General features: G+C 42.9%; 1 protein-coding gene across 2 annotated transcripts in view; it reads right to left on the bottom strand.

Annotated features, from left to right (window-relative positions):
- The window catches only part of CCHR4.PART1H3orf33 (chromosome chr4.part1 C3orf33 homolog), a 566,094-nt gene that overhangs the window by 136,314 nt on the left and 402,204 nt on the right, over positions 1-27,576 (bottom strand). For both annotated transcript variants that reach the window (XM_044070505.1, XM_044070506.1), the window contains one exon: positions 20,760-20,920. In XM_044070505.1, the coding sequence (XP_043926440.1) occupies positions 20,760-20,920 (161 nt within the window). The remainder of the gene's footprint in view (positions 1-20,759; positions 20,921-27,576) is intronic.

Below are 27,576 nucleotides of genomic sequence, written 5' to 3'. Positions count from 1 at the left end.
TAGGCTAAAAATGGCTCGTAAGTGCAATTAGCCTAGTACTTATCTATGAACCTATGAAAAAAGGCAGTTAGCAGTAAAACTTTCGGTAATAAATTAATTCTTTTCTTCAGGTTTTGAAGAAATAAAGAAATGTGTGGTTGGATCCGATGATGGTCGGACTGGACGTAGCTCGGATCCAGTTTTTGTTCTTTCTTTTCGGTTCTGAAGAAGGGACTAGAGAAGCCGGGAATCTAGACCTTTTGCCGGGTCTTTACATTTCGTTTGGGGGGGGGGGGGGGGTTGAATCCCAGCAAAGGCATTAGAAAAATAAGATGGCAGGAAAGCTTTTAACAACAGCTTATTTTTTCCTGTCCTCTGAAACTTATGATAAAACACTGCAGTCCTAAACAATATACACCAAGATTGTAGGCAGTAGTATGTTAAGAGCTACAATCTTATACATAATATTATACATTTACTAGAAAGGCTTACCCAGACTCTGCTACACTTTGCTGTGAGATAAAGGTTAGTTTGCTTTTTATTTGTTGCATATGGTATTACTTTACTGCCTTTTTCTATTTTGAATACTATGATTTTATTTACCGTGTGTTTTACTTGTATTCTGCTTTTAACTGCATATTACAACTTGAAATGAGACCACAGCTCTGTCTCTTGTGAGTCAGGCAGAAATTTTTCCCCACCCTCCCACCTGGTTAGTGTTGTGTTCTTAAACACCACTGTCTTTCTAGTTGCCTGCCCCTTATGTTAATTTGACCATATATCTCATTTCGTCTCTGTTTTTACTGGCTTGTGTGAGTAAGCGCAATATTATCATTTTGTGAAATCACTCTCCTTCAACTATTTAAATTTATTGGGCCATCCTACTGTATTCCATAGTACCAGAATACAAAAGTGACCACCCCCTTTCAATCTATCTTGCTGTTTTAAAAATAGTGACTCTCCGCTAAAACTTAACTTTTTAGACAGGTAAAACTTAAGTTACCTAGTTTCACATCTAACTCCTCTAGTGCACACTGCAATACCAGGCTACAACTCTTACCACACTTTTCAGCCACCAAACCAGGACCGAAACACTAAAGGTGGAGGAGTGTCCATATGCACCAAGGATATTCACACCACCAGGCTAGTTGCCCAACATAATGCGTCTGAAATTCTCCAGGTGCAACTAACACTAGGTAAGACTGCAATCCAAATTGTAGCTTGCTACAGATCCCCCACCATGCCACAAGATTCTCACTACACCTTTCTAAACATACTGGAAAATATTAACATAGAACCAAACATCCTAACACTGGATGATTTTAACTACTCTGCCATTAACTGGCAAAACTACTCATGTACCAACACGTTTGCCCAACGGTTCTTAGAATTCATAAATTCCAGTGCCCTGGATCAACTAATCCATAGTCCCACCAGGGGCTCCAATATCCTAGACCTGGTCATTACCAACATGGGAAATCGATGCTTTACACCTATGGTCTTCCCCTTGTTGGTTAGGTCTGACCATAAGCTAATCACCCTTGACATCCACATCCCTCCCCCACCTCACCACCAGTATAGAAACTTCCGTAAAAAACTTCTTCAAAGCCAACTTCATGCTACTCAAATCAGAAGTGACAAACTTCATGACACCCATGCAGACAGGAACTGAAAGTCTGACTTCTGAATCCTACACTAAGGCACTGTACGAGCACATCCACTCGTGCATGAATCGTGCCATCCCAACTAGAACCAAGACGCTCTCCTCCAAAAAAAGGAAGCCAATCTGGTGGTCCCCTGTCATAAACAAACTTTACAAGAAAAAGAAGAAACTGTTGCAGAAAAGAGGAAAATTCCAGGATGCAAAAAACTCCCTTACCAGCCTCAGTAAAAGCTGAGATCCCTCATAAAATCCTCCAAAGCTAGTTACAAAAATAAAATTGCCAAAGACAACCACAAGGCATTCTATAGCAATGTCAAGAATCTAAATGGCAATGCTCAGATCTGCTCTGAGCTGCAACAGAATGGCATTAAATACTGATCCCAAGGACATTGCCAATATCCTGGCAGATCGATTCAGTGCCAACTTCACCCCGCTCTCACCCCCTAAAGGGCCCATCTCAATACCGAAAGACTGCCAAATTCCGGTAATAACGGCCAGACAGGTAAAAACTGCACTCTCCAAAGCTAAGAATACAGCATCCATGGGACCAGACGACATCCCGGCTGTGTACTACATGAACTACAAAATGAACTGGCACCTCACCTAAGTGTCATGTTTAATCATAGCCTCACCTCAGGTTTCATGCCCACTGAGTGGCACACAGCTACATTTATCCCACTCCACAAGGAGGGATCCACATTGAATCCTGGGAACTAACGGCCCATCAGTCTGACGAGCCTGATCTGCAAGGCCATTGAACGTATTATCATACAACTTATAAACAAAGACACTGGCAACCTTCAAACACTGGACCCCACCCAGTTTGGGTTCGTGAAGGGCTGATCTTGTCTCCTGAACCTGACTGACTTCTTTGAATCAGTCTCCAGAGCTGTGGACGAGGGTAAGGCGGTCCACACAGCCTATCTGTACCTTGCCAAGGCCTTCGACCCCATCCCCCACTCTGGAATCATAGATAAATTTACTAAGCTGGGCATTAATCCCTATGTCACTCGATGGGTTGCCTCCTGGCTTACTGACAGAACCCACACTGCAAAAGTAACCGACTCCAAATCCAGCTCCAGACAAGTGACAAGTGGAGTACTTCAGGGTTCAGTCCTGGGACCGCTCTTGTTTGGCATCTACTTCTCTGAAGTACAGGCCAACACTAAGGGACTCTGGCTAACAAAGTCTGCAGATGACTGCAAACTGGGAGCCATTACTGAATCCCCAAATTATGTGGATATTCTACAAAAGGGTCTTACAGAAACAGATGCTTGGTGCCAGAGCCATGGGCTCAAGATCAATGCCAAGAAATGTATAGTTATCCCCTTTGGAGAAAAAACATGTACCCGTGAATTACCACATAGGTGGCAATACACTAAACACTGAAAGTGTGATAACAGACCTAGGGACACAGGTGGACAGTGGTCTCACCTTTGATAACCCCATCGCCACAACAGTCAGGAAATCCTTCTATGTGGCACACCTCATCACTAAGGGCTTTTCATCCAGAAGAAAAAGGAAGACATTGTCCCACTGTACTCATCCCTATTAGACCCATTATAGAATACAATTCCCCTGTTTGGTGTGTACCTCTCAAGACATCTGCAACAACTGGAAAGGCCGCAGAAATGCCTCAAAAAAAGAATCACAGGCTTAAAGCAGATGCCCTATGCTGACTGTCTAAAAAAACTCCAGCTATACTCTATCGCATATCGCCTTCTCAGAGGCGATCTCTGCTTAACATACAAGGCCATGTCAAACCCAGAGCTGTTGGACATGTTACACTTAAAGAAATCCCAATCCCTCAGTGCCACACACTCCAGGGATCTAAACCTTGTCATTACAATGAACAAAGCATTCTGGAGGGATAGGTTCCTGACCCAGAGACTCCCCAGATTCTGGAATAGACTGTCCATACATGTCAAGCAGAGCACCTCTTTGGCCCTCTTCAAAAGGAACCTTGATGATTGGATGGGAGATAGGAAATTCACCCCGGGGATCACATCAGTCATCTGCTAGGCAAGGGTCCAGGGAAGTAAAGACTGTGGGAAGAAATATCCAGGGAATTGTTATGGCTAGGCTAGTATAGGCCCTAGGGCTGATAGCCTAGTACCAACCTATGAACCTATAAAAAAAAGCTATGGATAGTTATAAAACACTGACATCAAGTCGGTAAAATAAACTGTCACAATAATGGAGAAAAATAGCTGGTAAAAGATGAAAGTGCTTACTGGATCTCGATTTAACAAAGTTCTCTTTGGAATTTTATTCCATTTCAGATGTTTTCTCCATTAACAGTTATAAAACAGTTAAAAAGGTAAAGGGAAGGAGATTTTCCGCAAAAGTACAGGATAAACTAGATTTCAAATTAAATTTGAAGAATGAAACAAAGAAAAAATAAGAAGAAATAACTTACCTTTCACAGAAAACTCAAGAGCTGAAGGTGACCATATCTAAACTCTAAAGTGGCAAACAAGATCTGAGGGATGTTGGGGAGGTGCATTGTGGGTAGGGAAGGAGCTCGAGAGTTTGTTGGTGGCCACAAGCTAGAATAATGGCCGAGTTGGTTCTGAGTATCGGATCTGAACCCATACATTAAGGAAAAATGAAAATCGACAACATCAGACATATTATTTTCTAACAGCCACCATATCCTTAGATGAACAGTGTTTAACCTTTTGTTTTTTTTTCTTTGCATGTATAACTTTGGCTGAGGACTGACTTGGAGAAGGCACTTCTACCTCGTCTAGAGGTCTCTTTTCCCTGATAGCCCAAGAAGCATATCCTGGTGCATCTCCTTGACCCAGAGAAGATGGTTCTTCCATGCCTGGATCTGACAATTGAGCAGCCAATGAGGATGTGGCTGACCCCCAACTCAAGTTGGCTGAAAGGACTACACCACAGGAAGATGGAAAACTAAGTCAGTGGTCTGAGAAATGACAAATGGCCATTACAGATTCACCAATTATGGGCTGAGGCATCGAATCAGCTCATGGTGTTGGCAAGGGCTCTTTGGTAAGTTTCTTTTTCTTTCCAAGTACAGCAGCCCACAATACTGTTTGTAATGCATATGGGTAGCCTGGGCATATCATAACAAGAAAGTACGGTTGTGTAAGTAAACTTACCACAACAGTAAATGTTCAAATTATCACTTCTGCGGTAGCCTTAGCTATATGGGCTATATCCTTCCAAAGATATAACCACTGCACAGCTTCCAAAGATTCAGGACACTTTCCATGTGCCCAAACTGTCAGGCAGCTCGAGCTGAGCTGACTAAAACACAAGTCTGGGCAGCAGGTCCTTCAGTGTTTTCCTTCCAACACAGAAAGGGAGGCTGGGACCTGAAAAGACAAAACTAGGAACAGCAAAATTATTTAAAACAGATGTTTCCTCAGAAGAGGAAACTGCAGATAAAACATTCTTCACGCTTTCACAATTTTTCAGAGCAAACTAACATAGGACCCTGACAATTCAAAATTCTGAAAGTCAAAGTTGCAGTAGTATACACTTTTTTCCCATTCTTATCAGAAAGAGTAGGACTGGAATTAACTAAGTGCTTAGCAGCAATGGGCTCAACTAAGGTTATAGCTGTTGGGTCAGGTTTGGGAATAGTGTATACAAATTTAAAAGACTGAGGAATTTTATACATCCTATCTGCCTTTTTAAGGGCAGATGGCTGACTAACAGGAAAACTGCAGGCATTAAAACACAGACACATCCTCTAAAGCTAACAGAACATGAGGAATGGGTGTAGGTGCTGGAAAACCCTTCTGTAACAACTCATATAATTTTCTGAGAGACAGAGAAACCTCGGTGTTCTCCAACTGAAAACACTGGCAGATTCTGGCAAAAGTCTCAGAGAAAAAGACCCCCCCCCCCCAAGACAGAATCAGAAATTGAGCTCTTCTCTGAATCTGAATCAGAAATCTGAGGGAAAAAAATGAATCTGTCTTTGCATACTACATTTCAGATTTGGAATTTTGAATCACTGCAGGAAAAGAGGAATCCCTATTTATTTTACCAGAAGCTACCTTAAAAGGATCAATAACCTGAATTAAACCCCAAGCCAGGCCCAGTAAACTACTCCTGTCTACAGAAATTTGAGGAGGAGTAGATACATGAATGGTTTTCTGTTTCTTTTTGATAAGAAAAATGGGGCCGAATTGTTACTAGTCCCAGCAGCTCCTTCCACAAGGATTGGCACAGCATTCTGGCACAATAAGGAAACATTCATGTTCCCTCTCCCAGGGCCAACAAAAGTGGCTCTTCCATGTCAACTGAAGGGACTCCAACAGCCACAGAGGATGTGGCTAACCCCTTGTCCATAGTGGCTGTAAGTGTTCTGAAGGGATTCATGTCCAAACTTATCATTTGGTCAGCTCAGCTCGAGCTGCTTGACAGTTTGGTAATGTAGATGGTGCTCTGAAGCTTTGGAAGCTGGCTGACCATTACATCCTTGGCAGGATATAACTCGTATAGCTAAGGCTACTGCAGCAGTGATCAATATGATGAACATCTATAACGTTATTAAAGGGGGGGGGGCTGATTTGGAAGGCCTACAAGATATTCTGTAATCCTAAATAGCAGGATTTTTAAAAATGTAAAGAGGGTTGGCATATATTTCTTAACAGCTCCTTTGGGAGGGACAATATGACTAAATAATGCCACAAATCTAGAAGTTATGTACTCACCATAACATTTAATGCATGTGGTCCATCTCACCTCACATTCTTACTCAGGGGTTCAGAGCCGAGCATCGGCTCCGACTCGGCCAACCTAATGTTTCTAGCACAAAGTCTCTAATTGGCTGGGCTAACCTGGTATCCCATGTTGCACTGCTCCATAGCCCCAGATCTAGTTTGCAGCAATCCACAGTCACACCCCATGCACAACCACAGTCCAGGAAGGTAGAACACTATCCAGGGTAGAAAGAAAAACAACCAACATTGAAGGGTACTCAAGACCGAATGTCGCCTCCAAATCCTCCAGGAGGGGGTAAGGTGGGAGGGGGTACATAAGAATGTGAGGCGAGATGGACCACATACATTGAACGTGGTGAGTACATAACTTCTAGATTTTATGTGGTCCAATCTCGCCTACATTCTTACTCACGGGACAGTGTCCCCAGCACCTCTATCCTGGGAGGCTCAAAGGAAGATACTCCTGAGAACTGTGGAACTAAATGAAGCCCGGCCCCTAGAAGCCACATCCAATTTGTAATGAGTAATAAAGGTGTGAGGAGAAGCCCACGTGGCCGCAGCACAAATATCATCCAAAGATAGCCTGGAATGGTAAGCTACTGAAGCAGAAACTGCCCTGGTAGAGTGAGCCTTGACGGGGAACGGTAAATTTCTGCCTGGTGACGCATAGATATAGGAAATGCAATCAGAAATCCATCTGGAAATTGTAATCTTAGAAATCGGGGAACCTGTTTTATTTTCTGAAAAGGACACAAACAGTTGGTCAGATTTCCGTAGTTGTTTTGTCCTGTATAAGTAGAAACGTAGCTGCCTGTGCACGTCCAACTGATGAAATCTGAACTCTGCCCTGTTGGAAAATTGAGGGAAGAAAACTGGCAGCTCAATAGACTGACTGAAATTAACAGTAGATGTAACTTTAGGAAGAAAGCACGGATTAGGTCTCAAGGAAACCCTGTCCTTATGAAAGATTAAATACGGGGCTTTGATGGACAGAGCTTGAATCTTCGACACCCGTCTGGCTGATGTGATGGCTATTAAGAAGGCAGTCTTCCAAGACAGAAATTTTAAATCACAGGTAGCAGCTGGCTCGAAAGGTGGAGAAGTCAGGGCTTGCAAGACAAGGTTTAAATCCTATGGCATGATGGGTTCTGACACAGGAGGCCGCAGTAACAAGGTGCCCCTCAAAAAGGCCTTACAGAGTTTATGAGCCATAACAGAAGGTTCATAAGAAGTATGAAAATTGGAAATAGCGGCCAGTTGGACCTTAATGGTCGCAGGAGCAGAACCCTTTGAAACAGCATGGATAAAAAATCCAAAACAGCAGGAATAGGGGCTGTGTAAGGGTCCAGTCCCTGGGCATGAGCCTAAATAGAAAATCATTTCCACTTGCTGGAATAAATTTTCCTGGTGGAAGATTTATGAGAAGAGGATAAAATGTGTACTACCTCAGGTGAAAAATGATGAAGTCTGACTAAGGAAGGAAGTGGAGTAGCCAGGCTGTCAACCTGAGGGTCCGCAGGGAGAAATGAGACTGTCCTGACATGTGTGTCAGTAGGTCTGGTATTGGGTCCAGAATCCAAGGACTGTCCACTGCATACTGATGAAGAAAGGAGAACTAGACTTGGCGAGGCCAGTGTGGGGCAATTAGAATCATCTTGCTTCCCAAGGATATGGCTTTCTGAATCACTCTTGGTAACAGAGGAAATGGAGGGAAAGCATAGAGCAGACCGGGGGGGGGGGGGCAATCGTGGACTACAGCATCCCTGGGAGACTCCCCCTGTGGGTGGATCAGTGGGACAGGGGGAAATCCTGAAAGGACCATTGGGCAAAGAGCAGCCACTGCAGAAGCCTCATGTGTAGTCTGGCTAGAGGCACTAACATAATGGTTGCTGCCATGGATCCTAGGAGCTGTAGAACCCATCTGGCCTGAACTTTCCTAAGGGGTAACAATGCGCGAACCTGACTCTGTACGCTCCTATCCTTTCTTGGGGCAGGAACGCCCGCATCAGAACGGTGTGTAGCTCTGCACCTATAAATGTGACACGCTGTGAGGGCAGCAAGGCAGGCTTTCCCCAGTTCAAGGTAATTCCTAGCCGATGACAAAGGGCAATGGTCGTTTCCCTGGCCTGAATGAGAAGATCCCTGGTGGGGGCGGTGAGGAGCCAGTCATCCAGGTATGGAAACACTTGACATCTCAGGTGAGCTGTCACCACTGCCAAACACTTGGTGAAAACCCTAGAGGCTGTGGTGAGACCAAAGGGCAGGGCACAAAACTGAAAATGACTGGCTCCCAGCCGGAAGCGTAAGTGACTCCTGGATGCCCTGTCCATTTTGATATGGTAGTAAGCATCCTTGAGATCGATGGAGCACATCCATACATCTTTTCCCAGTAGCGGAAAAATAGACAGGAGGGTGACTATTCGGAACTTGGACTTTAGAACGTAGTGATTCAATCGGCTGAGATCCAGGATGGGTCTCAGATCCCCTGTTTTTTTCGGCACCAAAAAGAGTCTTGAGTAAGTCCCTAATCTGATCTGGTCTGAGGGGACAGGCTGGATGACTCCTTTTTCTAGCAACTTTGAAATTTCCAGTGTTGCGTGATCCCTTTGACTGGGTGGAACGTCCGGGATTCTCTTGATTGGAGGGAGGTCTGATAGCAAGGGGATGGAATAACCTCCGGTAACTATTCAAAGCACCCATCGATCCTGAGTGATACTTGCCCAGGCTTCCGGGTGCAACGAAATGCGGTCCCCGACTGGCTCCAGAATAGCACAGTCGGGCAACACATCAGGAACGATGATAGGAAGACCCGCAAAAGGAATCACGGTCTCCCGAATTGCGGGGGCCTCCTCTGCCCCTAGGGCGGTGTCTTCCAGAATAGCCTCCCTCTCCTCTGCCTCTGAAGGGGGACTCACCTTGAGCGGCAGGGAAAGACTTCTGTGACTTTTTGAACCACATCTTCCCTCCTCTCTGAGCCTTGGGGTAAGGCCTAGAAGGGAGGGAAAAACGGACCCCTACGGCAGACAGGGTCTTTCCCTCTTGCTCGCATCTGGTGAGGGTGTCTTTCACTTTGGTCCCAAAGAGTGAGGACCCATCAAAGGGGGAGTCAGTGAAGGAAGACTTGAAGGCCTCCGTGAAATGACACAGGCGCATCCAGGCTTGCCTCCTGAGGGCTACACCTGAACTAGCTGCCCTACTCGCCCCTTCGGCTGCATAAGATATGAACCTCATGGACAAGTTGGCAACTGAGCCAAGGGTAGACAACTGGGCGTTGACTGTCTGCGCTAAAGCCTCAGGTACATTACCTGTTAGAGTATCTCCCAACTCTTTAAGGAGATCTCTCTGGAGCCGAGTAAAATGACTAAGATAATTCAGCGACCACAGGGTGAAGGTTGCTGAAGAGAGGGTATGCTTCCCATACCGATCCATACTCCTGGACTCCTTGTTAGGAGGATGGACTGAGGCTCGGCTACTTCCTGCTGAGTGGCAGCCATCACCATGGCATCCACAGAAACCCCATTGGACAGGAACTCTTTTCCAGAGGGAGCTGAAAGAAATTTGTTAGGGCGTCTGGGTACCGGTTCCACCGAGTCAGGATTCTCCCACACCCTTCGACAGATTAAATCCAAAAGCTCGTCGAAGGGTGGAGACGCCCAGGAGGTGGAGGGTTTAGCTCCAAAGGCCGTGAGGAATACCGACTCCTCCTCAGAGGGGGTCTTGGACGGTCAGCCACCTCTCTGTCTCAAAATCTCCGGGATGTTGGAGAAAGAGACATCATCGGAGGACAACTTGGGGGACCCCTCTGATTCCTCGAGGTCAGTATCAGAAGTGAGAGACTCGTCCTGGGAGTCTATGTGCTTCCTCTTGTACAACTTCTTTCTTGGGGGCTCCTCAGGCACGGACTCCGAGGGGCCCTCAGAAAGTAGGGGACCACTCATGGGGTATCCCCAGACCTTTGGGCTCCGCTGTCTACTGAATGGGGGACACCACAGGCTCTAGCCAGTGTGAAGGGGGATGGAAAGCCCGATCCGGGTGATGTAACTGAAGATCTGGCCAGTGCGCTCCTCATGGCCTCGGAGGAGGGTCCCCCCGAATCCGAGGAATGACCGGCCTCTGAGGCCAAGATCGGAGCCAGAGTTCCCCGAGCTGACGCACCGAGAGGAAGGCTCGGAACCGACAGAAGTCCCGAAGTATCCCCCTCAGGCCCGACAGAGGAAACCCGAGTTCTGAAACCAGAGGATGGAGCAGACATGGTTGAAGCCGACATCGGCACCGATAAACGATCGGGGCCGGGAGAATAACATCACTCGGAGCATAGCACTCCGGCTTCGAAGACAAGGTGCTCGGAGGAGGAACTATTGGTACAAGCACTTGGGACTGGCTCCGGAGCCGTCTGGGTTGGAGCCGAAAATAATTTTGCCAACACAGGCGATTGCAGGAGCCTCTGAACCACCCGATCAACATCCAAATCAGAAAGTCTGGAGGATTTGGAGGAAAGAGAAGGTGACTGATCTCCTGTCTGGAGATCCATGCCTGACACTAGGAGACCGGCTCCGAATAGGTTCTAACAGAATTGGAGCCGAGGCCGATTCCAGCACAACAGATACCTCCTGCGGCCCCGAGGACAGAGGAGCCGAGGAGGTAGAGTCCAATTTGGCAGACTTCTCCGGTGGCTCCAAAGAAACAGACGGAGCCGGAGATCTCTTCTTGGCCTTAGAAGCCTTGGACTTAGCTAGAGAACCACAGGAAGAGTCCAAGGACTCCTCAAAGGAAGGTTTTAAAAGACCCTTCAATATAAGTTTGTTTTTCCTTTTCTGTAGCACCCTCGGACTGAAGGCGTGACAAAAGCTACAGGACTCTTGTAGTGAATTGCCCCTAGGCAGTAAACACAAACGGAATGTCCATCGGTAATGGACATCTTGTAGTTGCACTTTGAACATTTCTTAAACCCAGAAGGTTTATCCTCCTTCTGATCCTTCTGATCTTTAGACATACTGACAGGCACAAATGAAACACAAGCAACAGGACCTTATGCCTGAGAAAAAACGGCTAAGGCGGGAAACAACAGCCAACAAGAGCAGACAAGAATCTCTAACTTAAACGATTCTTGAAAGTGCTCACAAACACTACACCTGGGAAAAACACCACTCTAAATCGAACAGGAATAACAGACAACAACTAGGAAATAGGGAGGACTAGGTCCTCTAAGTTAAACGGGCCTACCCCGCCGGAACAGTAGGGATACCAAAAAAACACACTCACACAACAAACACGATAACTAACAAGCAAAAATAGCTATTAAAATAGCTTTTGTGAGGAAAACCACAATTTTCTGAGAGAAAAAAGAAGTTTTAAAGGTACTTAGCCACAGCCAAGCAAGACCACGTCCTAGCTACATGAGCGGCAAACGAGATCTGGGGCTATGGAGCAGTGCGACATGGGATACCAGGTTAGCCCAGCCAATTAGAGACTTCATGCTAGAAAAATTAGGTTGGCCGAGTCAGAGCCGATGCTCGGCTCCGAACCCGTGAGTAAGAATGTAGGCGAGATTGGACCACATAACATCCTATAGATTTTGTATGGAAATTTCTGTACTTTCATATACTAGTCTGGCTATAGAAAATATTCCCAATAGTGGACGGTGGTTGCTGGAGATTTAGGATACTAGACTGGCTTCATGTTCTCTGAACAAGTTATAGGTTGGTGGGTTTTAAGCGACAGATGCAGAATTTGTTGGAGGAAGGTTTCAGACTGGAACTGCAGTTATTCCCCAAAATAATTTTTCAGGGAGTGGTGGAAACTCAGCTGCCCAAACAAAATCTGTTGCTGGCAAATATGTTGCTATTAAACAAGAAATTAAAAACAAAGAATTGGATGTCCAATAGAATTTCTTCACTAAGATAAATGAGAGCTATGATCTCAGAACTGGATAATGATGAGGAAAGAGCAAGCAATTAATAACAAAGAATTAAAAGATAGAATTCACTCACTGAGGGAACTGACAGCTATCATTTTCGAATTGGCTAACAACAAGGAAAGAGTGAGTGAGAGAAAGAGCAAATCTAGAGATGTATTCTTGAATAAACTACATATCATCATTCCAATATCTAGATGAAAGAGATGAAAAGGGGAAATATGAAAAAGTGACAAGTGCTAACATCTAAATGGTTGTGCAGATGGCCCCCCTCTCCATTAGATGACAGAAGTAGGTGAATGGGTGATACAGCAAAGCAGCAGCTCTCTCTTAACACACCAGGGGGTGTTGGGCAGAGCAAGGTAGTTGCTGCACTTGTAGTTCAAACGTGCGGCAAGGGGCTGCAGTAAGTCTGGCCCCCCTCAACAAAGAAATCCTTTTCATTATGCTTGGATAGAGAAGTCACTCATGTGACAGAAGATTAAACTGCTCAATTTGTCTGCCATCATAAACTGGTTGGGAGAATCATGTTCTGAGCGCTTCTCACCAAAGGAGATTACGGTTTGAAATGCAAATTGGCCTTCAAAGAGAACCATGGTGTTTATAGCCCAGATAATGCCTGTTTGCCCCATTGGGAGGCATCCATGGACACTATGCTTTTGGCTGCAGAGAGGACAAAGAAACTGTCCTAAAGAATCTCTTTCGAGTGCAACCTCCAAACCAGTTCTTTTCTGCAAAGATCGGAGGTCTGAACTGATCTGACATAGGTTGATGAGGGATTAACCGTTGATATGCAAGTAGCCATTGAAGAATTCTCCTGTGATAGTTTGTCAAGGGAACTACTGCAGTAGCTAGGGGCTATAAAAGTTTCCATATTGAAAATTGTACCTATGAATTCGAACAAGGTGGGGTCAATTGTGATTTTTGTAATTTACAATTGTTCCTAAGTATGTTCAAGTAAAGAGAACATAGTCTCTAACTTTTAACATATGCCTGGTCAGAGCATAAATAAGACAGTCATTCACATAAAGAAACACCTGGAACTCTTGCAGTCTCAAGATAGCTGCTGCTTATGCCATGAGTTTGGGAACATTTCTACCTTGGTTGGTGTAGATGAAGGAAATGCAATCAGAGAGCCATTTTGAACACTGTGGGGGCTGTGGTGAGAAAAAAACTTGTCCAAGGAAGTAACAGTCAATGAAGCATACACAAGCTGGAGAAATCACTTTATAAAAAACACAGCAAAAATACAGCAAAGCTTTCAGGCATAAAAAACCCTTCTTCAGTGCATTACAATTCATTAATAAAAAACATGCTGATTTTATACAGGGTCATCGTCACATGGCCAGCAGCCCAATGGTCATATGACTTATATAAAACAAACAGTTAAAAATCATCTTAAATCATTACTTAAAACTTGATACATATAACTTCATTATTGATGGTTAGATTACTTTTGTAACTATTACTTTAACTTAGTTTGTTGTAAATATTTAAGGACAGGTTTTAAAGTGACAACGTCATTTAGTCCTGGTAGTCGATCTGCCTCTAATCTAACTATCCATTCATACTCTTTTGATTCAAGCATATTGTTAGTATCTCCTCCTCGAACTGTTGTGGCCACAATACAAATAACTCTGAAGAAAAATTTGTGTTGGCTGCCATGTTCTAATATATGTTTATACAATGCATTAGTGGCTACTGCTCTTCTTATTTCTGATCTATGCTCAACTATTCTGTCCTTGAGCTTTCTTATAGTTTTACCTATATAGAAGGACGAGCATTGGGAGCAAGTAGCCATGTATACAACAGATGTAATATTACATGTAGCTTTTAAATTAAAAGTATATAATTTATTTGTTACTGGATGTTTGAACTGATATAAACAATTATATCTACAAACATCTGGCGTAGCCATGGGTACATCTACGTGAATACCTACGCCAACTTAGTTTTATATGTTTGGGAACAAAAGTTTATATTTAATGATGGTAATCAGTTTGCTGATAAAGTTGTATTCTACCAACGTTTTGTAGATGACTGCTTTATGTTATGGAAAGGCACACAGGTTGAACTAAATGAATTTCTACAATATCTGAATAGTACCACTGATTTTTTAAAATTTAAGATGGAAAGTTCAAATGAAAGAATTATCTTCTTGGATTTAATGTTATATAGGAAACAGGATTGTTTTCATACTAGTATACATCAGAAGGAAGTACACTCAGGGAGGTACTTACATTTTCAGAGTATGCATGCATCACATGTCTTTAGAAGCATGGTAACTTCACAGTTTGGTAGAGTAAGTAAATTAAATACAGAGGATGTAAATTTAATTTACAGCTCGAAGTTATGTTCAAGGAGCTGATATCCAGTGGTTATAATAGTAAATTATTGTTAGATCTTAAAAATAAAACCTTAGTTGATAGAAATACTACACTTAGACCCATCTATACAGAAGGGACTAGAGCACCTGAAATAAGACAACCTATCACTAAAATTAGGTTTGTCACTTCGTTTAATGCAAAAACACATCTAATTAAGGATATTATACAGAAGAATTGGCTGATTCTAATGGCTTGTACGAATGTTAAAAAAGTATTAGATGAAAGACCATATTTCTCTTTCAGAAATATGAAAACTCTTAAACAAAAACTATGTTATAAGGATTTAAATCTCATATCTACCTCTATGGTTAATAAACCAGGTACTTATAAATGCTTTAACTGTTCCTGTTGTTGTGATATTTTTGATCATGCTAGCCATCAGTTCAAACATCCAGTAACAAATAAATTATATACTTTTAATTTAAAAGCTACATGTAATACTACATCTGTTGTATACATGGCTACTTGCTCCCAATGCTCGGCTTCTATATAGGTAAAACTATAAGAAAGCTCAAGGACAGAATAGTTGAGCATAGATCAGAAATAAGAAGAGCAGTAGCCACTAATGCATTGTATAAACATATATTAGAACATGGCAGCCAACACAAAGTTTTCTTCAGAGTTATTTGCATTGTGGCCACAACAGTTCGAGGAGGAGATACTAACAATATGCTTGAATCAAAAGAGTATGAATGGATAGTTAGATTAGAGGCAGATCAACTACCAGGACTAAATGACGTTGTCACTTTAAAACCTGTCCTTAAATATTTACAACAAACCAAGTTAAAGTAATAGTTACAAAAGTAATCTAACCATCAATAATGAAGTTATATGTATCAAGTTTTAAGTAATGATTTAAGATGATTTTTAACTGTTTGTTTTATATAAGTCATATGACCATTGGGCTGCTGGCCATGTGACGATGACCCTCTATAAAATCAGCATGTTCTTTATTAATGAATTGTAATGCACTGAAGAAGGGTTTTTTATGCCTGAAAGCTTTGCTGTATTTTTGCTGTGTTTTTTATAAAGTGATTTCTCCAGCTTGTGTATGCTTCAGGGGCTGTGGTGAGGCCCGAGGACAAAACCCTGAACTGGTAATGACTGGCTACTAGCCAGAAGTGGAGGTACCTTCTGAAGCTTTTGCCCATTTAATAAGGTAATAGGGTCATCCACTTCCTGACGATCTACAGAGCATATCCAATCTCCCTTTTTCAAGAACAGAAGATCAGTCTGAAGTGTGACTATACAGAATCCCGTTTTACAAACCAAGTTGCTCAGAATGCTGAAATCCAAAATGGTCTCTAGTCCCCTGCCTCTTCCTGTTTTTTTTTTTTTTTTTAGTAATTGCATAACTGTTGGCTCCCTCTCATTGGGTGGAATATAGCAGATTTTCTTGTGTACTGGGGGAGGACTGGTAAGAATATGATATGACCTCTGGCCATAAACTCCTCCAGCCAAGAATCTGTAGTTTTTTCTAGCCAGAAGTTCAGGTGCAAGAATAAGCATCTTCCCCAACTGCCTCCACAGGAAGGTAGACAGACTATCATTCAGGAAATCTGGTAAGGCTTACGAAGGAAAGAATCTCTAAAACTGTGGTTCTACGGACCATCTCCGCCACGTGAGTGGTGTTTTCCATTGCAGTTCCACCTTCTGCCACTGGGAGAACTGCTTGTACATGTGTCTTGAAAAGGTCCTTTGGATTTTGAACCACATTTTCCCATCACCGCTCTGATTCCTGGAAAAGGATCTCTGGGGGGGAAGGTATGTCTACAGCAGAAAGGGTGTCAATATCTTCCTCGCACTTGTGTAATGCTTCTCGAACTTCTGAGCCAAAGGGAGATGATCAGCCTAAAAAAGCATTGATGGATGAAGACCCAAATGACTCCACAAAATCACATAGATGCATCCAGGCGGGTCTCCCAATGGCAATGCCTGAATCTGCTGTTGTGCAAGTGCAATGAGCATCGTGGATGAGCTAGACACAGACTGTAGAGTAGATGACTGGGAAGCAACTTTCTCTTTTACCTCCTCAGAGACACTCCCACAAGGGTATTGGATAACTCTAAGCATATCCTTTTGAAGACTAGTAAAAAAGTGCCCAGAAATTCAAGGATCTTAAGGGACAGGTCTATGAAGTGTGAACTAGCTTTCCAAACTTATCCATTGTCTGAAACTCTCTGTTAGGCAGTTGAATATAGGACTTTTTACAGCGTGCACCTTTCCTGAGGCAGCTGCAATGACCATGGACTCTAAAGACAGATCTTTCACCCTGAAATGTTTATCCTCAGAGGAAGGAAAGAATTTGTCAGGAGTACTGGGGATGGACTGAAAAGGAGTCAGGACCTTTCCATGCCTGCTGAAAGATCAAATGAACAACATCATCTGTGGACGGAATCATCCAAGAGGTAGAAGGTCAGGTGCTTAAGGGTAGTTACACTGATTCCACTGGGGAGGGGGTTTGGAACTTCCAGTCCCCCCTTTGCTTTAGTGCCTCCAGGATGTCTCCAAAGAAGATATTTTCAGAGGGAGACGTTACAGATCCTTCTCCTTCACTGAATACTTTACAGTTAGTGATAGATTTCTTTATGAGCTGAAAATGCTTCTTCTGCACTTTCTCTTCTGAGGGGGCCGCCTTGGTGGAAGGGGCGGGGTATCAGTAGAAGGATGATTCAGATGTCCAGGAACCCTGGTACCTGGGCATTCACTGGCCCCATGGAGATGCTGGTAAGGTCTCTTCACAGCCCCAAAGACTGAACTCCCCAAAGAGGGAAGGAACCTCAGAAGCAAGAACAACCTCGGAACCCCAGTTACTCCCTGTCCCAAAGAGACAAATGCCAAGGCAGAAGTACGGGCTGAACCAATGCGTGCTGATGCTCTGAGATGCAGGGACTGCTCCAAAAAGTAGGAGTCAACTCCTGCTTCCTGGAGTCGACAGCATAGACTCGGTCCCTGAGAGGTCTCTGGATCCAAAAGGCAAAAGTAATCAGTGATTCTGGAAGTTACAGCATCTCCAGAATCAATGCAGTCGGTACTGAGAGGGTTGAGGCCGAATACTGTAAAGACTCAAAAGGAGTGGATTGTTCTAGGAAGTATCTTGCAAAGGTTTAACCAGTGCCGGTAGGGTCAGCGCCGATGGAAAGTTCCACTATGACAAGGTTAATCAGTTCCACAGATGCTGTCAGAACAAAGCAAGCAATATTTCCTTCGGAACCTAAGTGCCTTCAGTGCAGAAGATGCAGACTCGGATAAGGCCATCGATTCCATAGCTGTTGTTGGAACTGTAGCAATATGCTTAGAAGCAGTTGGTTCAGAGGAACTTAAGTAAACCAAAGCTCTGTGTCATCTAGAAGACGGTGTCGAAGAAGAAGGTGGCACCAAAGTGCTTCTGTTCTCCTCATTTTTTGTTGAAACAGAACAAAGACTGATGAGAGAGATGTTTCACTTTATTCCCTGTCAGCACCAGAGATGGCTTTTTGTGTCAAAATTAATATATTCTTATGACACAATGTTTGTGTGGTATTTCTTCAAAAGGAAAAAATTTGGACAGAAAGGGTGAATCTACTGGCCATAGTTTTGGCACCTCTTAAAAAAAAAAAAAACAGAAGGGCCTTAGATTTTTCAACCAAAAAACTTTAAAGGGAAAAAGAGAAGGAAGAACCTACCAATGATGGTAGGAAGAGTACATATCTGCAGAGAAGAAGAGAACTACCAACAATGGTAGAGAGAATACACTTGCATTGACTATAAAAAAGAGAGGGCAGAAATCACATAGGAACAAGTAGAAATATATAGTAAAGAAAAGTACTTTAGGGAAGGTTACAGATAGAAAAAAATAAATAATTGACTTAGCTTGAGAGCTGCGGTGAATGCATTTATCTCTGGAAGCGACAAATGAGATCGGAGGTAACTAGGAGACAGCCATTGTGGGTAGGGCTTAAGCTGGAGAGTTTTTAGTGATTGCGAGCTGTAGTAACAGCCAAGTCTGTTCCAATGTTCTGAATCGAACCAATCAGTCAACAGTAAATGAAGACTGGCAACATCAGATCTAGTGTTAATTAAGTGGTTTTGTGGTGTTCTGGTTCTAGAAAATTAGACTGGAACACAGCTGATACCAGACGCATACAGCAGGATGATCTAGGTCTACAGTGCTGTAACAGCAGACTAATGCAATGGGGCCAGATTCATGAATGTCTACACTAAATGTACACTACCTGCATTGAAGAATAACACTACCAAATTTTTTAAGCTGTTTAGTCACTCAGAAAGATTACACTAACTGTACTCGCAGTCTACACATTGTGGTAGCCTTTATGAACCCCCCTCAATATTTAAGGCTCTAGGAAATCAGTAGGAAAACTAAAATTAGGAAGAAGGTGTGAGTTACGCTTGTGTTGTCTAGTCACGCCAAACGGTGCACACTTAGTGCAGGCATTCATGAATTCATCCCATGCATTTGCATTTCATGTTTTAATAAATTATGACAATTTATCTTTCTACACTAGATTTTATTTCATTATTTATTTACTTACAGAATGTATGAGGTAATACAGCAAATGGAAGGAAACCTCATATCCTTCTCAAACACACACACACACACACACACACACACACACACACACACACACACACACACACACACTTGCACCCTATCAGCCCAGTACAGCACAGTGCAGTTTGCTTAACAATGCATACTTGGTTGGAGATAAGATATACTGCTGCACAGTTATTTTTTATGAACTTGGAAGTTAAGCAGCATTTCAGCTTGCTTCAAGTTCATAGCCATAGCATCTATCTGTTCTATCTGCAGACTAAATGCCAAAAAGACATAAATCTGGAACTGTATCCAGTTTAAACTTTAACGGTAAGCAAATATAAATCATAACTAAAATTAAACATTTTATTATGAAAACAAAATACTGATCAGTTCAACATCAGTGTGACTTCTCGGTGAAAAATAAAGCTGTCATATCTACTAAGAAGTTCACTGTCAACGCAGGCAATACCAGCTAGTGAAGTAAAAAAATACTTCCTGAAGAATGTGCTCACTGGTGTGCTGGACTTACTAATGTAAGTACTTCACAAGATGTCTTTGTTAAATAAAGAATCATCACTACTTGGCATTATTTTTTCACCTACATGAGACGATCAGTGGATAACATGAAGCTGACATTTTTCTTCCATTAATTTGTTTCCCGTTTCCTAACCATTATCCTGTTTCAACTCTGGGTTACTCAAAAGCTAAGATATTCGTACAGTATACATTAAAGGTTACCACTGAAACTACAGAAAAAACTCTTCTAGAAAGAAGTGCAGGTGGAACTATGTTTAACTTTTCTATTTTGCTATCGTTCTTCATGAAAAACTAACCAGAAGATAATGTAGAGGAACAATCTAGATGGCAACTCAAATAATACATTATCAGTGAGGCAAGAAGTCAACTCAAGTCTAGTCACAAAAGAACCAGTGTTTTTTGAACTATGAATGTTTTAATTACTTTGTATGTGTATTTTATGAAGTCAAAAATATCTGTTAAAGCTTTAAGTACAAATGATTATGGCTTCTTGTAGATAAATAAATGTATTAAAATGGTACTAAAATATAAAGATGTGAAATACGGAATTAAGTTTGTGGAACTTTCTCATGGACAAGTGACTTCACCGTCATGACAACACAACGCCTATATGAAAACTTTGTAGTTCACAGGGGCAACTCAGTACAACAAGACCTACAGTATATACCTTCCACAGCCTTTATTAAATTCTGCAGTTACACAATGGCAGGAAAAGGCACACAGGCAGGCAGAAAGACAGAGGCAGACACGCATGCGCGCGCACACACTCACTCACACACACACACACACACACACACACACACACACACACACGACTCAGACATTTTTTACCAGCTGGCTTCAGTTTTTGTATTAAAGGAGCTAGAACAATTCACTGGTTCAGTCCTACAAATGAAACCTTTATTTTAGTACGCTGCCTCACCATGCAACATGAAACCTCAAGAGAAAGAGTCTTGAACTATACTACAGTTAACAGCCCAGATGTTAACTCATTATCTCCTGATACATTCTGAATGTCATAGACATCAATTCTGCTTACCTGGTTTATCAAAATAAGGCAATCAAGTGCAGAATGTTCCCTTCTTATAAGTCTGAACCAAATCATCTGTGAAGGTTTCAGCTTTTCTTTCAGCCAAAGTCTACCATCAGCTGTTGGCTCCACTCCAGCCAATCTAATTAGTAGGTCACCATGTGATGGCGCTGCAAAAGAAACATTTTGCGAAGAGTCACAGATAAAGTACTCACATTAGTAATGTTTTTGGGGTACTACAACTACATTCTTAAAAATATTTGTTATTCAATGGAACAATACAATTTACAGGGAATCTTAGTGAAAATGTTGCACCTTTAAAAAAGAATTTACATCTGCTCAGTGCTCCTGCTCCCTGCAATTTCATAAAGTATAACTGAAATGATGACTGTAACTGCAGCTGTCTGAAGTTGCCCCTTGTAGTCAGTACTACATGGGGGACTTGCAGCTCTCCAAATACTGGTCACTTTTCTAAGTGGCTATATTCTGGGAATTATCCCAGTCCAGTATCAGCCATCATTCACATGTTTGTATAAATCAGGCAATCACTCGTTATTACTTCTGTCGCGCCACTCATTTGTTATTCCAATTTCCTATTCAATTTTGTTATCCAAAAGTCCTCCCCCACAAAAATAGTATTCACTAGAAGTAAAAGTATATCTGGACATTCTATATCTCAAGTCATGATACAGACATCCCAGAGCATGCCCAAGATGCCACAAAGGATAGGCCTGCAATGAGACAGTGAGAGAGTTTGGCCTACCACTTCCATAAGCGACAGTACCCCTACTGGCCACACCTTGCTTGAAGGCAGTGCTCCTTTTCATCTCCAGTCTCGACTGGGAGTGAACTTAAGGCACACACACCATGTCAATATTCTCCCCAAAGAACAGGTATGAACGTTCTGCATTATCATAATTTCTCTCTCTCTCTTCTCAGCTTGCTGGCTCTTAGAGCCTAGGATTCTAATGGAACCTGAGTCATGTGGATAATAGTCTGGTTTCATTCATGTACATTATAGAACCAGCTCTAAAAGTCAAAATATGGATGATGTTCACAAATGCCATATTCGCGAAGACAAAATTAGGGTAGATGTCCATCTTATGCAATGCAAGCGACACTCTCAAAGACAGTACAGTTGTGTGAAACACCATAGCAGAAGAGATTTAATAGGACCACTGCTGTAAGTATATAAAAAACAGACTGGGAAATCTGAAAGGCAAACTGCTGCCATCTGCAGGATCTTCTTCAGCAGTTCAGTGTTCCCCCTGTATTCAAAGAACCACAGACTAAATATACTGCTCTTGACTGGTCCAAGCATATAAAAGGAAGATATCCTCATACCCGTTTTCTGTTCTTTTTGGGGGTCCAGAAAAGGAACACAGACCACACAGCATGCATGCATGCATGCATGCATGCATGAATGAATGAATAAATAAAAATAAAATAAATAAATAAAATTATGCAATAACCGACAACACACACATTTCCTAACTGGTTAGCTTAGACATAGGAATAACCATATACCTAATAAAAAGAGTAACAACTATAGAAACTAGGGTAATAACAAACTTAGAAGGCACAAAGCACACAGGTCTTAACCAGTAGCTAAGAAAGGGTGCGGCAAGGGGGACAGCTGTCCCAAGCATAAGATGTTAGTGGATGCAATTGTGAAGTGCAATTCCTGCATTCATCTTTCTGTACTGGCATTTCTGAATGCCGATACAAAAATGAAGTTCAGCGCATCAGCACTTTATATGGAGTATGCTGTAGCAAGCTGATTGCTACAAATGTATACTGATGAAGAGCTGGGCAGGGAGGGGTGCGTTTATCTGGCTTTGAAAGCCAGAGTAAGGCAACAGCCTTTTTTTTTTATTGCTCTTCCAATGAAGAGCTGAAAGAAGGAGAGTAAGTGTAACTGGCTTACAGTTCTACTAGAATGGAGAGGCCCTTTTTTCCCCACCAAATGAAGAACTGGCGAGATGGGGTGCCAGTCTGGAGAACAGCCCCACATGTCAGAAAAGCCAGCTAAGCTTCTTTCTACTACTATGACCTTAGAAATAAACAAATCATCCCTGATCACCAGCAAGAAAAATAGTTACCCATAATCCTCCTCTCACAATTACCTCAGATCGAGTTTGCCTAAATTAGTGACAGACAAATAGCAAATAGGAAGAAGAGACCAGATATGTGCCCTTAATATGAAGCCAGTCCTGGGAGAATTCGATCCACTAAGAGTTCGCAGGCTGGGGGATGGAGGGAGGGGATGTCAAGGATTAGTGAAGATCAACAACACAGATGGAATGTTATGGTAAGACATAACTTCTTTATCTGATGTTGTCAATCTTCACATAAAACTTGACTGTGGTACAGAGTCCCCAGTTACCTAAATCTTGGGAGGTCTCACATGAGAATATTTCTGAGCACCATCGAACAAATGATGCCCCTTCCCTAGGGACCTGATCCAGTTTGTAATGAGGGTGGTTTGCAAGACAAGGCCTGAAGTTCGGATACTCTTCTGGCACATGTGACAGCCACTAAAAATAAAGTTTTCCAAGACAGAAACTTTAAGGCACAAGTAACTGATGGTTCAAAAAGAGACAAAGTAAGGGACTGAAGAACTAGTGTTAGATCCCATGGTGGAATTTTTTTTAAAAGGAGGTCTTAACATTAGGGCTCCCTTTAAAAAGGCTTTACAAAGATTATGTGACATGAGATGACCCATGAAACCCCATATGGAAGTTTGAGATTGACGCTAGATGGACTTGACTTGTTGAGGTAGAAGAACCAGACTGATATAGGTTAGCTAAAAAATCGAAATCTTTATGAACAGGGGTCGTATAAGGATCAAGTTCGCTCATAAGGGCCCATCTTGCAAATTTTTCCAGTTTACTTTGATACAGTTTCCTAGTTTAAGGTTTGTGATGGGCCACAATGATTTGACGGACAGGAGAGGAAAGGGAAGGATGCCTGGCAATCATGGGAACTGGAGAAGCCACACCATGAGCTTGAGATAACGGAGGTTCAGATGAACCATGCCCTCTGGATAAGAAAGCAGACCTGGAGCTGGGCCCAGTTTCCATGGTTTCCAAAGAAGATGAGGCCAAAGGAAGGGAAACCAAACCTGTCGAGGAAAGAAGGGGCTGATGAGGATTATTGAATTCTCCGACCTCTTGGCTTTCTTTAGAATCTGGGATATCAAAGGAGTCTGTAAAAGGTATAGAGAAGGCCGGGGAGCCAATCGTGGAGAAGAGCATCTCTGGGTGACTCCCCCGTAGGGGGGATTAGGACAAAGTAACTGCTGGCACTTGTTCTTCAGAGGGGATGCAAGAGGATTGCAGCAAGTTTGGCCCCAGTGACAAAAAATCTCTTTCACTGCCACAGGCTTGAAAGCCCACTCGTGAGGCAGGAAAATGGTTCTGCTCAGCTTGTCCGCTATCACAGTGGAGCTCCCCGGAATGTGCATTGCTGTAAGAAAGCGGTTGGAAGAAATTGCCCATTGCCAAACTCTGAGGGCTTGTCGACACAATGGGTAATATTTAGTTTCCCCTTGCTTGTTGATGCACCAAACTACCGACACATTGTCCATTTGAATTGCTACTGTTCCCAGAGGAGGGGCACCCTGGAATGCTTGCAATGCTAACAGCACTGCCCTCTTCTCAAGAACACTGATGTGAAAGTTGGCCTCCAGTTGGGATCTTGTGCCTTGGACTGTCCTTCCCAGATAATGCCCCCACAACCTATCTAGGAAGCATACATGGTTACTATGGCCTGCGGTTGCAGAAGAATGAGTGGTCGGCCTGAGAGAATCTCGCTGGAATGGAGCAACCACAAAAAATCCTGTTTGCAGTGATTGGTAATCATGATTAGGTAAGACATTGGTTGATGTATCATAGACTACTGGGAGGCAAGTAACCACTTTAATATTCACATGTGATATCTTGCTAAGGGAACAAGAGTGACTGAGGCTACCATCAAGCCTAATGCTTGTAGGATTAATCTGTCTGGAACCCTGCTGTTTTGGATAATTTGGCCGACCTGAGATCTGATCCTTTGTAGTCTTTCTAGTGGAAGTGAAGCAATTCCTGTAACAGTGTCCAACCGGGGCCCAATGAATTCTAATTGTTGAGAAGGCTGTAAATTTGACTTTTCATAATTTATTGTGATACCCAGAGATGCACACAGATGCAGAGTGTAATCTCTTGCCCTTTCTAACTGATGCCTGCTGGTAGTGTTGAGGAGCCAGTCGTCGAGGTATGGAAAAATTGGAAATCCTTGCAGTCTGAGATGAGCCGCAACCACTGCCATGCATTTGGTGAATACCCTGGGGCCTGAGATGAGTGCAAAGAGCAGTGCTCTGAACTGCAAATGACTGGCTCCCAGACGGAAGCGCAGGAACCTCCTGGAGCATTTCTCCATTTTTATGTGGTAATACATGTCTTGGAAGTCTATAGAGCACATCCAATCGTCTTTTTCCAAGAATGGAAGTATCAACTGTACCGAGACCATCTAGAATTTGGTTTGCTTGATGTTTGCCTGAGTCGATCCTACAAAGGCCGAAGCACAAAGGTCATGGATGGCTCCAAAGATAAAGAAGCTGATCCATGCACCTCAGACCTGACCAGGGAGTCTCAACCCCAGAAGGCCTCCAATGCCAAAAAGCTGGAGGAACTCAAGGCAGCTCTTGGTACCGGAGACTAAGTTGCTACCGGAACTGAGACAGTTGACGCCGGGAATGTCGAAACCGAGGGCTCCAATGTCTCAATACGAGTTGGAATGGGTGGTTTTGTAGTAGGATTGGTTCCGACGCCAGCTTGGCTAGGAACCGAAGACAATCCCCTCGCCGTCAGGAGCTGATCCACCAGTCTCATGATGTCAGCCTCAGAGAGACTCAGTGGACCGAGCTGATGCAATCAATAGAGACATAGGGGGTCTGACATCAACGAAGGGGCTTGGAGGTCTATCCTTAAAAGGATCAATTGAGGGAGAGTACCTGGATCTTAGTAGTGAGATCAATTGTGATTGCTCCAGTACCGGCTTTTCTCTTGGTGCCAAGGAAGCTTAAGCCGGCGCCGAAATTTTTGTTGGTGTCAAATCTTCTTTGCCGTTCAGTGCCATGGATCTCAACAGCCCTAAAAAATTAGCTTGTTTTTACATTCTGTAAGTGTCCTAGTAGAGAAAGGATGACAAATAGAACACCTCTCCTGTAAATGAACTTTGCCTAGACAATATAAACATAGTGTATGCCCATCCGAATTGGGCATTTTATCCTGACATTTGAGACACCATTTAAAACCTGAGGTGCCTTTGGAAGATTTGGCTGGAGACTCAACCTTGTCGGCCATAATGAAAAAAAATGAAATAGTCACACACACCAACTCACAGAAAATAAAGTGTTTTTTTTTAAAGGGAGAGAAAAATACCAACTATTGTAAGGAAAGAATGCCTTTAAAGATAAAAAGGAGGAGTACTAGCAATGTTTTTTTTTTTAAAGGGAGAGAAAAATACCAACTATTGTAAGGAAAGAATGCCTTTAAAGGTAAAAAGAAGGAGTACTAGCAATGGTACTACGAAGAAAACTACCAACGGTAGAGTAGAGAGTGAGAAAGGGACAAGCATACACACGGAAATTAGCTAACAAGAGGAGCAGGTAGAGAAAATGATATACTAGAGGGCAAAAAAGGCCTTATTAAGAGAAAAAAAGAAGTTATGTACTCACCATAACGTTCCAGCTGAGTAGGTAACTTCATTTGTCAGCAACCTGTGGGTATCGGATCCGACCTGGATCCGAGCCGGCAGCTTTCCAAGCTTGAGCTCCGACCTCCAAACTCCTCCCCTTACCCATAATACCCTGCCATCTCCTTCCAACCCCCAGATCGCATTTGCCCATTTATACAATATCACAAGACAATACCACAACCTGAAAGGTAAAACCTAACCTAAGGTTTAAGAAAAACTGGGACCAAACTATGGTCCAGGTATCTAAAGAACCTGGTTAGTGGGAAGGTGGGAGGGTCGGTTGCTGACAAATTAAGTTACCTACTCAAATGGAACGTTATGGTGAGTACATAACTTCTTTATCTGAAGTAGTTAACTTCATTTGATCAGCAACCTGTGAGACAGAGTCCCCAGCTACCGAAACACTTGAGTGGTCCTCAAGGAAGGATATTCCGGAACACTGCAGATCCAAAGGTTGCTCTACCTCTGGAGATCAAATCCAGCTTATAATGAGAGATAAAGGTATGTGAAGAGGCCCAAGTAGCCACAGAACAAATGTCATCCAGGAGAATCTTTGACCAAAAGGCAGCAGAAGTAGCCATTGAACGGGTTGAGTGAGCATGGACGCCTAAGGGCTCAGGCAGACCAGAAATCTTGTATGAAAGTAAAATGCAGCTAGAGATCCATCTGGCTAGAGTCACCTTCGACACAGGCTTCCACAAGAAGGGCTTTGCAAAAGAAACAAAGAGCTGCTCAGATTTTCGAAAGGTAGCTGTTCTGTGCAAATAAAAACGTAACTGTCTATGCACATCTAAAAAATGAAGTTTATATTCCCCTTTATTCTGATAGTTAGGGAAAAAAAATGGTAGATTAATAGACTGATTGATGTTCGCCTCAGAAGCCACTTTAGGTAAAAAGGTTGGATTAGTCCTGAGAGAGACCCTGTCTTTATGGAAGACAAGATATGGGGGTTTAATACAGAGGGCCTGAAGTTCTGACACCCTTCTGGCTGAGGTGATAGCTATTAAGAAGGCAGTTTTCCAACATAGGAATTTCAATTCAACCGAAGCTGCAGGTTCAAAGGGGGATCCGGTGAGAGCCTGAAGGA

Source organism: Protopterus annectens, chromosome 4.part1, assembly GCF_019279795.1.
Source record: "Protopterus annectens isolate FY-2018-M chromosome 4.part1, PAN1.0, whole genome shotgun sequence".
NCBI lineage: Eukaryota > Metazoa > Chordata > Ceratodontiformes > Protopteridae > Protopterus > Protopterus annectens.
This window is presented reverse-complemented; position numbering and strand designations above follow the sequence as displayed.